Source organism: Elaeis guineensis, chromosome 2 (genome assembly GCF_000442705.2).
Source record: "Elaeis guineensis isolate ETL-2024a chromosome 2, EG11, whole genome shotgun sequence".
NCBI classification, from domain to species: domain Eukaryota; kingdom Viridiplantae; phylum Streptophyta; class Magnoliopsida; order Arecales; family Arecaceae; genus Elaeis; species Elaeis guineensis.
The window spans coordinates 98,479,160-98,491,758 of NC_025994.2; the positions used below are offsets into that span (position 1 = coordinate 98,479,160).

Sequence of the window (12,599 nt, forward strand, 5' to 3'; positions counted from 1 at the left end):
CCACCACGATGTGGTCTGCCTCGAGGCTCGCGCAGGCAAGTGCGGTCGAGAAGGTCTCATCAGGCCGATGGCAGTCGAAGCCGCCTGAGGTGGAGGTCATCAGATTCCAGGAGACAGAAGTTTTGGACCGGAGGTTTGGCGACGGCGTTCGCGTCGTTGATGACGGGGATGGGGATTACGAGAGGGAGAGGATAAGGTCCATGGCATACCCTGAAGCCAAGGAGAGAACGTTACCCGGTTTTTATACTGATGGGGCTTGGGACCGGGAGCGGGTGAGATCTCCAGTGTATCCAGAGGTGAAGGAGAGGAACGCGGCAAACTTGTGTAATGAAGGGGCTCGTCCAGTGTCCAATGAGGGGCGATTCAGTGGATCGCAGTTGCATCAGCAAGGACCAGTAGAACTATTGGAGCGTCCGAAGCTGAAGCTACTCCCGAGGACCAAGCCGTTGGAGCCTTCCTTGGAGACACAGGGAATTGATGACAAGCAGGTTTTCTGTTGTTTTAATCTTTTAAACATTGTTGTTACCCACTTCCTTGTGCCCTTTTCTGGATGGAATCTGAATAAAATTGGAGTTGCTTACTTCCTCATATAATTCAATAAATGGGCTCTTTTAGGATGCTGGATTTCTTCCTTTCTTTCCTCTTTTTTGAAAATAATCCCTATTATCTGGTCAATCATGCAGGGATATCAGCCACCTGTGAGCTCTGTGCAGGTTGAAATTGCTCTTGAAATGCATGTAACTACAAATCCACTGAAACCGGGCTCTGCTGGGGCTGATGCTGGGAGTCGGGCTGCTGAACGTCCAAGATTGAATTTAAAACCCCGCTCCCTGCCTGTTGAGCAGTCAGATGAAAGTGCTGAAAGAGCGAGGTTAGAAATCTTGGTTTTTTTCTTTGTCAGCTTATGTTGTTCTTCATTATGCTTACTTGTTTTTGTAGTCATGGATGGTGTCTGCTCCAGCTACTGAGGGTTCTTGTTATTTTGATGCACAATGGTCTTTACATTGGCGATTAGGTAAAACTTAGGATCACTGTGCTAATAGAAATTTTTTCCTTTATCTTGTAAATGTCTATCTTATGGCATAAGGATCATGAAAAGTTGATAGGATCTTGAATATAAACATAGAAATTGATTTTCTGTAACGTGCTTTCTCATGTCCTCTAAAATTTTCAAGTTGATGATTTAAGTCAGCTTCAATTGGAAGGCTGAAGATATGTGTAAGACCCCATGATCTCACTTAAAAAGGCAAGCTAAAAGATATTATTTGGGTTCCTTGGTCGGATGTAAGTTCCTAAGGTTTATCTAGTGCATATCTGATGTGGGATTAAACAGACATCTATGTAGGTCCTTACAATATATCGATCTATTACTAAGCTAGGATGATTGAAGTACGTTAAAATATCATTCTAATATGCTAAGGTCATTTAGTCTGAATGCAAATTATGTTGAGTTCCCAGTTGTTGAATCAGCCTTATACAAAATTATATGGATTTTCAACCAATTTGCTGTATCGCAGAGTTCTTTCATCGCCTATCTGGGCTTCTCTTTACACTTGCTAAGCTGAATTGTTGGGCTAGAGAGTTAACATGAGACTTGAAGGTTGGATAGGTAATCTACTCTTTATGCGGTAAGTTGGTACAGAAAAATGCTTTGCTTCATGGCATTTCCTTGCTAAATATCTCCTTTCTAGATGCTTTTATTAGTTGCATAAACTTTGATAGGCGTTCTTGGTATGGAAATGCCTCAGAACAATGGGAAAGATTATGCGCCTAAGGATTTTGGAGAAGAATCCAGAAACAAAGAACTATGAATAAAGCATGCCTAGAAAATTAATATGGAGATGCCTTTCGATATATTAAGGTCTGTGACTTAAGTGGATGTTGTTGCTACACAAAGAAGCTGCCTTGGGATCTCCTAGGAAAGTCCTAAAACACATTCAATTTGAAGGGCTATAGTTTAATACTTTATCTCTTGTTATTAACTTTGGAATATGGATTAAATTGTATATGGGAGGTCAATTTAATTTTTTAATTATTATTTTCTCGCAGGACGTGACACATTCTACCAAAACAAGCTAGATGCTTTTGGTGTCTTAAAAGAAAAAAATAATTGCATAAAGATGCAGCTCAATGCTGTTGATAAGCTTTCCGGAACACTGATAACAGTACTGCCTGGACATGTTTGTCTGGCTGATATTGGACTTGTTCGAGTGAATTCTTAGTGGATTTAGATTTGATTTGCGATAGTTAGCTTGATTTCTGTAAAAAGAAAAAGAAAAAGAAAAAAGTCTGGTCAAGTAATGTTGGACAGTTGGGATTTTTGTTTTTAAAGATAAAGGAGGGTAGAAGAAACAATGCGGTCTTTAGCTGTTTGAACTTCAGGCTGTATGACTTCCCTTTACCTCTTGACAAGGCCTCACGGTTGCATCATTTTGAATATCACCTAAACCTTAAAGAATGGGCTGTGTCAATATTCTTCGAGATTTGCAAGTTTTAGTTAAAAAAAAAAAAACTGCCAGACCTAATTGCCTTAGTTGTCAGGCAATTTGGAAAGACCGAAGCATACGGATCCTAATGATGAATCTTTTTTCTTTTGGATGTTTGATAAGATAAAATTCTTCTCGTGGGCATTATGGGGCAAAGATGGATGATATTCACTAGCACTTATGTGAAGAACCAACCAAGCCATCTAATGCTAGTGTTCATTTTTTCTCCCTTAATAGACCAGCAACAACAACTAGTAACACTTACCTTTTGTTTTCTTGCTTTGTTTTTGACTCTTTAAACCAAGGGCTCTGGAACAACTTCCTTGTTGCCAACTAATTGTGCTTAGTAAGGCATATTGTTCTTGGAACTTATATAGTTCATTTTTGGTCTTTTCTTGTGATGTTAATAAAGGTGTTACTTTTCTAGTAAACATTAATTGCATTTAAAAAAAAAAAACTCTCCTTGGTGCATCAAATATTCTCCCATGATTTTAGATAGAGTTGCTATTTAGGAATCTCTTTTATCTCTCTAGAATTGCATTGATTATTTGGTTTTCTTCCACAAATCATGGGAATTTTCAGGTATACCAGTAGAACTTGAGAATTTAGTCATCTTTTGCCATGATTATCTTCCTTTACCCTGTTTGTACTCCACCTTTTCATGTGGAGGCAATCCCTGAACTTGTGAGAACCTGGTCTCTTTTTTGCCTTCTTCAAATGGCTAGAAAAGTTAAATTTAAAAGCGTCTTAAAGAACTGGTGGACTGTCCATAAAGAGGGATGTAAAGAAAATGAACTTATAATTTGGAGAAGACTTCCAAAAATAAGACTCAGAGGTTTGGAGATTTAACAATTGGACAATATGGGCTTGACTTTCTCTTTAAAATGCTGCTCGAGGAAAGCTTTTTGAGTAAATACCATCAGGGAAATTACTGTGCATAAACAACTTCATACAATTACTTTAAAGATGGTCAAATTACTAATGTTTTTTTACAAGTATCATCAGGTCGAAGGTATGGCTGTGAAGTTGTTATTATTTATTTGGTTGCTGATTGGAGGATTTTTCAATTTCCTAAGCATTTCCAGACATGTCTCTGATTGCTAAGAAGCATTGACCATTAGCAAGATACTGGTTTTGAGCTAGTCAATTTTGAAGTTGTACTGTGCCTAACTAGTGTTACCCATACAGCTAACAAGGTGTTTATGAGGATCTATAGTTTCCAATGACTACCTCATAAATGCACTTTTGAATACCACTATATATCAAAATAATGTAAACATGTTAGAAAATGGTAATAGCTGGAGTAAATTGTTGATAATTGAACTTTTTATTTGAAAAAATTACATTCATGCCACGATAATATTAAAGAAAATAAGAAATAGGTGAACAGTAGAAGAACATAGACACTTTTGGCTGATTGTTTATCTATGGGTATTGAAATGGATTAATTTCAATAATGTGCCTTTAGAAACTCACTTGAAAAGCTTCTGCATATATATCGACATTCAAGCTGATATAAGTTGGATGCTTCACTTTTGGAGGGCCTTGTGGTGCAGTGTATATAGCATCCAGGTGTTGAAAGCATCAAATTTCAGAATCCTGAAGTGTACACTTGTCTAGGTAACGCTATGCGCAAAGCTTAGAAGAAGTTGGGAGCATGAAGAATCTAAAGAAAATGAAGCCACATCAATAAGCGTGTTATCAATGTTGAGTGTTCATAAATGGAATAACCATTGACCTGCAAACACCATACGTGCTTGGTTTCAATGCCATGGGCATGCTCATGAGCAGGAAGTAATTGACAATCATGATCATTATCTAATCAATCAACCATGAAGTTCAGTTCCTTTTATCATACATTGCTTTCTTATTATAAAACCACGAAGAAATGGTTAGATCTTGCTTAACCTCAATGATGTAGTTTTTTCTTTTTTTGATGATTTAAGTGTGGAGGATTGAGGCACAATGTTGTGGATTGCCTTAATTTTTCATGGGACAAATGCATATGAAGGCAAATTTTGAATATCTATTTCTCGTTTGCACCTTCTAACATAGAAAATATCAGATATTGAATTACATTTCCAAATTGTCTTTTGGAAACCAACAAAAGATATCTTTTGCAGGATATTGCATCAAGAGAGTTTGATGGTCGCAATCTCTCTTTTAGTCTTCATCATTCTTATTTATATATGAATGTTCTCATGATCCCGTCCTTGTAATTACTACCTGACTGTATTACCTTTTTTTTTTTTTCTCCAATGATGACATGTTGTAACATAAACTGGCAAGTTTATGTATTATCATGGATGAAAAAATGCATCCATCTATGAAGGCCTAGAGGCATGAGAAACGTTATTGTGTTTTAGCTTCATTAAAGGATTATTCACGCAAAATATAATTGGGAATTTGGGATATCACTGTTGGCATTAATTATTTTTTTGTTCTGTATAAGACAGCGAAGATCATGGTGACAGACATCAAGTACAAAGATAACAAAAGGATAATGGTTGGTTATCAGCCAAAATTACAAGATTAATGATCTATGGAAGGGAAAGAAGGATAATGATGTTAGAAATGGGTTAGTTTATAGATCATGGTGCTGATTTGAGGAATGTGACAAGTTATGATGAGATCATTGGTTTTGCAACAAAACCCAAGATAGAAGCAGTTTGTTACAAATCTAAGGACAACCTTGTTTTGTGCTTCAAGGCCATATTTGTAAAAAGAAATTGATAGGCCTCTCAATGGTTGGTCTTTGTGTAGAGAGCTGTTTTTTATGGAGGTATGCTGATGGACAACTGAAATTTCAAGAGATCAACTATTGTAAGGGAGCAGTTTGTTTTGAAGGTGCCTGCATTCATTGATTCACGTGTGTCGATGGTGCATACTTTGTGCATCCCGATAGGATAAAGTCCTTGTAAGTTGTCATGATCAAGTACCATGAGTCAAGGCGTATGGTTCACAAGCGCTGTTGGATCCTCCTCCATAGCTCACCCAGTGTTTGCAATTTTTAGGAATGCACAGAGTAAGTGTTGCTTATGACAAGGTTTGTAATTGTGAATATTCTGGATAGGAATTGAATGGTAACATATTTACCAAAGAATTGGATCAGGAGGATGATAAGATTCTCAATGGGATGGCTGAGGATTTAAAGACCATGATGTGCTGCAATATAGTTTTTGATGAACTGAAATTTGATGTGCATCCTTTCTACTTTTCAGCATAATGCGTGTCTGGGTGTGTTTTCATATAGTAGAAGTACAATATATTTTCCCAAAAATTTTTGTAAATGTTTCTCATTTGAGGAAGACATTGTCACTTAAAAGTCTAAATTTGACAAAGAACAAGTCCATGATGAATTCTTTGGAAGTGCATGATGATAATATGTCAGTTGAGATTTTGAAGGTTGTACTCATGTCAATCTCTAAGGCCCTCAACTTTGTAAGTTATCAAGAGTATATCTTATAGATAAGTTATCCTTCTCTGCAGAGGTAGGAAGTTTCAAATACATCTTTGGTCTTCTTTATAAAGCTTCCACTTATTTGTCTTCATTGATTCTTGTAGGCAGTTTCAACCTAGATTCTCATGTTAAATCCTTATATCTTTGGAGTGAATCAATTGTAGTCTAGATGCAAGTGGTATTGTCAAATAACAATTGAGAATGGAATTATTGATTCCTCAACCTGCTTATATCCATTGATTAACTAACTTGAGATTGAAGAACTTTGATAATCGTTCATTTGTTGGCATATTTATGACTTGATTTATCTGATCTTGGAATCACTGACTTGACCATGTTAAGCTGTTGAATGTGAGGGGAAAAACACTCAACCCTTAAAGTGGATTATGGAGGTTCTGGTATCAAACAAGGACATGCTGGAAATAGCTAACCTGAATTCCCCCTCCTTGTTTTTGACTCAATTCAGAAGCAACTCAAAGCCAGGCCTGAGACATACTAGGTGATAAAACATGACTTTGAATGTATGATGCTTTCTTCTTGTTTGTATGTGGGTGAGTCCTGGTCTTTCTGATGTTATTTTGGGTTTCTTTTAATTATGAAATCGATATGTTACTTGAAGATTGATTAAAAGCTTTTTAGTGTCTTAGGGCTTTATAACATTGGAATATCTGGTGCTCCAAATGTATGCATTCATTTGTTCATGTGTATCCATGGATGCAATTATTTTAATTTCTTACTTCTGATGTGCCTTTGTGTGCATTCCTTATGAATGACTTTGCTGGTCTCTGCAGCAGCATGCGCACGTTTATGTCCATTCATTCATGTGCCCTGGGGTTTTCAAATGTCACTATGGTGATTATTTATGCATGCACATCTATGGATACATTGCTCCTAAAATCCTAAATTTTGGTGTATATGCTGATATCTACAGAAATTTAAAATTTTCATTCCCCTTCAGCCATTCATTGTGAATGTTTTCTGCTGGAGCAATCTTTTGTGATCGATATGCCCTAATATGCTATGAGTTGTAACTTAAAAGAACTTGTTATAGATGTCTTATTGCAACCTTGACATTTACCAAGAATAGGCCATTAATCTCTCTCTGTCACACACACACACACACACACACACACATGCATGCATGCATGCACATGCACATGCACGCACTATTCATGTAGAGTGCTCAATGGCTTATGGAATGTGAATCAAATGACTTATGATCAGATTCTTTGAAAATGTAGAAGTTCATTTATCTTGACAATTCTGTAATCTATTTCTTGCTGTAGGCAAACTGTGTTTGGTGGTGCCCGCCCACGAGAAGTTGTAAGTTTCTGCCCTCCATCTTTTAAATGGTGAAAATAGAGCTTTTTCTATGTCACAGCATCTACATGCACCCACTAAATGCATTGTTTTTTGCGAGAGCTTTCTTTTGAATGAATATCTGGCGATCAATCTATTGTAGGTTTTGAAGGAGCGTGGGATTGATGTTGTTGCTCCTAACGATCCTGACATGACTGTACCAGCTAATAGGTATTGGTTGTTTTCAACAGCTAGATACTCTGCTTGTGTCTTTTTTTTTTTTGGGTTGATTTGAATGATCTATGCATTGTCAGTTCAGAGAATGAAGTGCTTTATGGAATCATTGTCAATAGCATCTTACTTGCCATGTACTTCTCGTAATGATCATTGCAGTTATGGTTCTAGAGGCTAGAAGGTTACTATGAGATATTGTGACTTAAAATGTTGCTTCACTGATGGGTTAGAAGATTAATGGTTAACCTAAAACGCCTAGATGGGTTTAAGTGCTATTTATATGATACACCTATTTCCTCTAAATATATAGTAGAAATAGCAAATAACATTCAGAAAGTTGTAGTTTTGGAATTTTTTAATGTGACAATTTTGTTATTAAATCTGTATTTATTTAACTTGCATGGCCATGTCTGAGATGCTTGTTCATATTTGTATCATTAAAATATAATTTTGTTAAAAGCTGTCTATGTTCTCTATGTTGTATTACTGTTTCTTTTTCTTTATTGCGGGTCTTTCTATGGAATTTCAAGTAAATGCTTTGCAGATTATATCCTTCAAGCATGTTATTTTTTTGGTCACCTGAAAATATTGTTGCCTAGCTTTTCTGTTCTTTTTGTATTTTCCTTAAATATTATGACCCTAAAGTTAAATACTGTTGCTAAATTTGGAGTTTGTAAAGTTAGCCACTTTTCTAGAGTTTTTATTTTATCTCATTGTTGGAATTCATCCAGCATCCTAACTTTGTCTGCTGGTGTCTTTAGAGTTAAAAATGACCTTCCGAAGACTGACTTGAAGCTGGAGCCAGCTCCGACCATCCGGCCTGGTGAAAGGGCTGAGACCTTTACACTTGGGCAAAAGGCTGGAAGAGATTTTGAGAGAAAAGACCATCGACCTGATGTTGAGAGAATGGATGTTCAGAGGAGTTCCTGGAGGAATGAGAATCGGAGGGCAACTAGAGAGATTGAAAAGCCAATGGAACCACCACACCCAGAGCCTGACACCTGGCGCAAACATGTTGAGCAGCCAAAGCCTGAGATTCCAGGGCCCCGCCTAGGGAAAGCAGTCTCTGCATTGGAACTTGCTCAAGCATTCTCAAAGTCAGTGTCTGATGGCAGGTCGGAGAACCGCTTCACTACCCAAAGGAGCCTTCCTGGCCGGACTCAGGTGCCCTTTTCCCGGTTGACGGACGGCAAGGTGTTCTACTCCCGGTCCCCCCAGAGGCAGATAAATGGCTATTGATCTCTTTTGAATCAGAGAATGGGCTGACGGGAATTCATTCCCACCACAAAACGCTGGTAACATGGCTGCTGCTATTCTATCTTCACATATTATTGGTCTCATTTTTTTCTATTTTATTTAACCTGTGGGGTTAGGTGGATTGCCCGAGCAACATCCGTGCTGCAGCTTATATCAATGGCAGAGAATCAATTTTTACACCTTCATTCTCACCAAGAGAGATGGTTAATGGAGACATCAGTCTGCAGCTTTGATTTTTTTGATGACACAGTTGCATCTCATAAGAACTAATGCTGTACTAAGATTGTAACTTGGTGAAACTAATAGATGGAATTTGAACTTCATTCTGCATTGCTGACATTATTCAAAACCCTAAAAGATTTGGCAAGGAATGTCTACGAGGTGTTTCAGCAGTTTACAATGATATTGGTGGCCGAAAAAACATCTAACCTGAAATGATTAGACGGTTATTTCTGTTGTTGTCGGTTGCCTACTGACTGTATCGTAGTTCATATTTTTCTTTTGGCTCATGACTTGCAAGCTGCTTTGAATGAGCATTTATTTTCTGGGATCATCGTTTGAACTGATCAGATTGCATAGCATCGAAATGATTAGATGGTTGTTGACTGCCTACTGACTGTATCGTGGTTCTTTTTGAGCTCGTGACTTGCAAGCTGCTTTGAAGGATCATTTCTTTTCTGGGAATCATTGTTGGAGCTCGTGCTTGAAATATTTTGTTGATATTAGCCTTTTGGATCGGGCTTATCTACCTTGATGTTTGTGTTTCAATATCCATGACATATCCACGCTATTACTGTTTCCGTCGCCCGGTCTTTTGATCAGCTGACCAACACTTCAGAGGCTACTGCACCATTTTTGGCGGGGAATACTGTATTTGTTCAATATGTGGCAAGGGTTTGTTCAACATTATGCTACTGAATGTATGTGTAAAATAGGTCCAGGCGCTTATGGTCACTTTTATCTGCTTGACTGAGCCCGTTTGTGCGTCGCAGTGAAGTTTTCCTGAATAACAAAGTATGGCTCTTTGTTTAGTTTAATAAGAGTTTGGTGGTACGCTAACTACAGAAAAAGGGAAATCTCTTATCAACTGATTTTCCAAGGTGATTTTCATTAAACATGCGGATAAAGAAAAGCTTTAGTCATTCATTATTTTGATCTTGAACGGATGATTTCCACTTCATGCCAGTTATTCGTACTACTAATTTTGAGGTCTCAAGGATAATTCTGTTAAGCCATCAAAAGAATATAGAAATTTGGGCAAATTTATTATTCTAGAAAACAGATTGGAAATAATTAAATTTTCATAGCGCAATAATCTCCGACTCCCTTGTGCCATATCGTTCGAACTGAAGGGTTCGAAATCATAAATCATACATTGTGGTTTTATTCCCTCAGGGAATTCCGAGCAGTTGACTTCAACATTACATGATAAGCAAGTAGAGAGACAGAGAGAGAGAGAGAGAGAGAGAAAAAAAAAAGGAAATATAAAACAATGGTATAATGTACGGAAGCACTAAAAATTTGCAATACTGTGAAACAATATATCAAGGCTCAATTTTCCGTTGTTGTCAACATGGCATGAGACTTTTTGCTTCTGATTCTTGGCATACGGACCGGGGGAGAGCTTCAGAACAGGAAGGCAGTCGGAGCAAATGTAGGCACTGCAGGCACGACTGTGGGAACTCCATAGTGCCTGAAAAAAAAATTTCAAAAAAAAAAAAAATTTGAATTCTTTTATCCGCTTGACAGAGAATTTTTGTATCAATCCCACGAACGTCAGAGGATCATGCCAAAAGTGGAATGAAGATGATGATTGGCCTGCGTAATTATAGAGTTTGCAAGAAACATAGGAAGCCAAGACAAGGTCTCGTCCTCACGCATCAAATTATTAGGTGTGACCTGATCAAAACGTGCAAGTCTAAAACTGCCCATTGGAGTCGATCGATCACCCACTCGGGCACAAAGATGCACATGTAGTACCGTGGAAGCCAAACTTTATTTCGTCTAGCTAGGATGGTCAGTTTAAACCACAAAAATTTTTGCATATCCTCAGCCCAGAACTGGCCTTAATTGGATTACGTTCCCCGGTGAGAAATTACCCAAAAAATCAAAGAGGGTATAATATCGAAGTGCCACTATCACTCCATTTTGAGTATAGATTTTAACACGGACCCTCAATCAGCCACCAATATTATCATTTTGAAGCCATCTACTGCTCGCAAAAATACGAGCAGCTTGTCATAGATTCACAGCTTAAAAGCTGAAACCGTTGGGAGGAAAATCGGTCCAAACTAATAAATCCATATAGCTCTTTTGTGATTGATCAGTATGAGATCATGATAATCTCCTCCATCCAATCCCTTGACGTCCTATTATCTTCTACTGCAGAGAGAGAGGCCCATTCGTGGCCTAAATCCTACTTGATCCTACTGGAACCTCCTCGACCTTGGTATCTCTTAACAAAAGGCCCACACAATTTATATAGATGGTGATGCATCATAGATTCGGCTTTGATACTATGTATTTCGGACACACAGTCCGAAAGTTCAAGTTATCAGAAGAAGAACAGCATCACCAAACCCATATGGCCTTAGTCAACGTGGCACGACGGCAAACTACTAACAATAATATTGGCAGAAAAGTTCAATTGGTCAGGTTAACTCGGAGACATGGTACCCACGTGGAACACCACATGCACCCGCACCCTTGACACCCTGACGCACCCTCTCCCCTCCCTCTCATCCTTTTGGCCTCTCTCCACCGAGCAGCTGCTCTTTTAACACTCGTAGAATACGGCTGTCTGCTGTTCCTACCAAGCACACTCGATCCCCGCTCAAGGCAGGCAAGTGGCGTTCGCCGAGCTCTTTCCTCACAGCAGGTGTAGCAATCTGGTGGGTCGCAACATTCACCGGTTCGAAAATTAAATAAAATAGACCGAAAGAAAGTGATGGATGGCTCGGTTCAACTCTCTCACGGGCACGGCTTGCCGAATCGCCATGTAAAAGTATAGAAAAAAAAAAGAAGGAAGAAAAAACCACCACTCGATTTCGATCAGACGGTCCTGTCCTGGTGGTCGAGGCAGCCACCTCGAAGGAAGGGAGTTCTCCTCTCTGGGAATGTCCGCGTAGTGTTTCTATGGTGACGCAAGGCTGAGGCCTTGGTTGGCCGGAGGCGGAACACCTACTCGGCGGCATCGCCTGCGTATTAGTAGAGTAGCGCCACGTGCCATCCGATCTCGTCCAGCACGAGCGTGTCGAACCGCCACGCGGCGGCACTACCAATACACGGGCGCACGGTCCACCGTCCTACTCGCCGTTTCCCTTATCCGTTCACCTAGATAGAGAGAGAGAGAGAGAAGAGAGAGATTACCAGTAGTCGCCTCGCTCCTTGCGAGGGAGAATCCTCCCCGGTGATTTGGCACTCGTCTTCCGCGATCCACCGCCCCGAACCCCACCCTTCGCGGCCACCGCCGCCGTCGCAGCCTGGGTGCCGTCTTCGGAGATCGCGATGAGCGACGGCCGCCATGGCGAAGCCGTCCCGTGGGACGGTCTCCGCCGGCGCTTATCGGAGTTGGCGCTGGTCGTCTGGGAGAGCAGCGGTGCCTCTGCCTTCCCCTCCCTCAGGCTCGGACTCGCCGGCGCCGCCTCCTCCGGCAGCCGTGGGCTCGGCGGTGAGTCCTCCGGCAGCGCGGCGGGACGGCCGCAAGGAACGAACTCCAAAAGCCTCATCTGTCCCCTCCTGTTGTCTTCTTCGCTGGCGCAGGACTTTACTGCATATTTACTGCTGTGCCACTGGTGGCGAATGGAGGTTATGATCGCCGAGTAGAATGAGGATGACGTCTCTTTTGGGGCCAATTCCGACCT

General features: G+C 39.9%; 2 protein-coding genes across 3 annotated transcripts in view; one reads left to right on the forward strand and one right to left on the reverse strand.

Annotated features, from left to right (window-relative positions):
- LOC105050257 (uncharacterized) overlaps nt 1-9,113 on the forward strand; it is a 10,024-nt gene extending 911 nt beyond the window's left edge. Inside the window, exons 2-7 of one of the 2 annotated variants that reach the window (XR_833009.4) lie at nt 1-488; nt 684-871; nt 7,233-7,269; nt 7,409-7,476; nt 8,241-8,774; nt 8,853-9,113. The exon at nt 1-488 is cut by the window's left edge and continues 431 nt beyond it. Coding sequence is in view for 1 of the 2 variants with exons in the window: in XM_010930215.4 (XP_010928517.1) it covers nt 1-488; nt 684-871; nt 7,233-7,269; nt 7,409-7,476; nt 8,241-8,718 (1,259 nt within the window). In the remaining variant the exon portion in view is untranslated. Of the gene's footprint in view, nt 489-683; nt 872-7,232; nt 7,270-7,408; nt 7,477-8,240 lie in introns of both variants that reach the window. The other variant, XM_010930215.4, reaches the window with a different exon arrangement.
- Nucleotides 9,114-10,019: 906 nt separating this feature from the next.
- LOC105050270 (uncharacterized) lies at nt 10,020-12,599 on the reverse strand. The gene is made up of 2 exons (XM_010930226.4): nt 12,106-12,599; nt 10,020-10,429 (listed from the first exon to the last, which is right to left on the reverse strand). Exons 1-2 carry the CDS (start codon nt 12,462-12,464, stop codon nt 10,363-10,365), a joined length of 426 nt encoding a protein of 141 aa, XP_010928528.1. The 5' UTR covers nt 12,465-12,599; the 3' UTR covers nt 10,020-10,362.

Excerpts from the sequence above, each read along its gene's own strand:
- LOC105050270 (XM_010930226.4), bottom strand. The coding sequence starts at position 12,464 with ATGAGGCTTTTGGAGTTCGTTCCTTGCGGCCGTCCCGCCGCGCTGCCG. Across the intron at positions 10,430-12,105 it reads AAGGAGCGAGGCGACTACTG|GCACTATGGAGTTCCCACAG; the intron begins GTAATCTCTCTC and ends TTTTTTTTTCAG.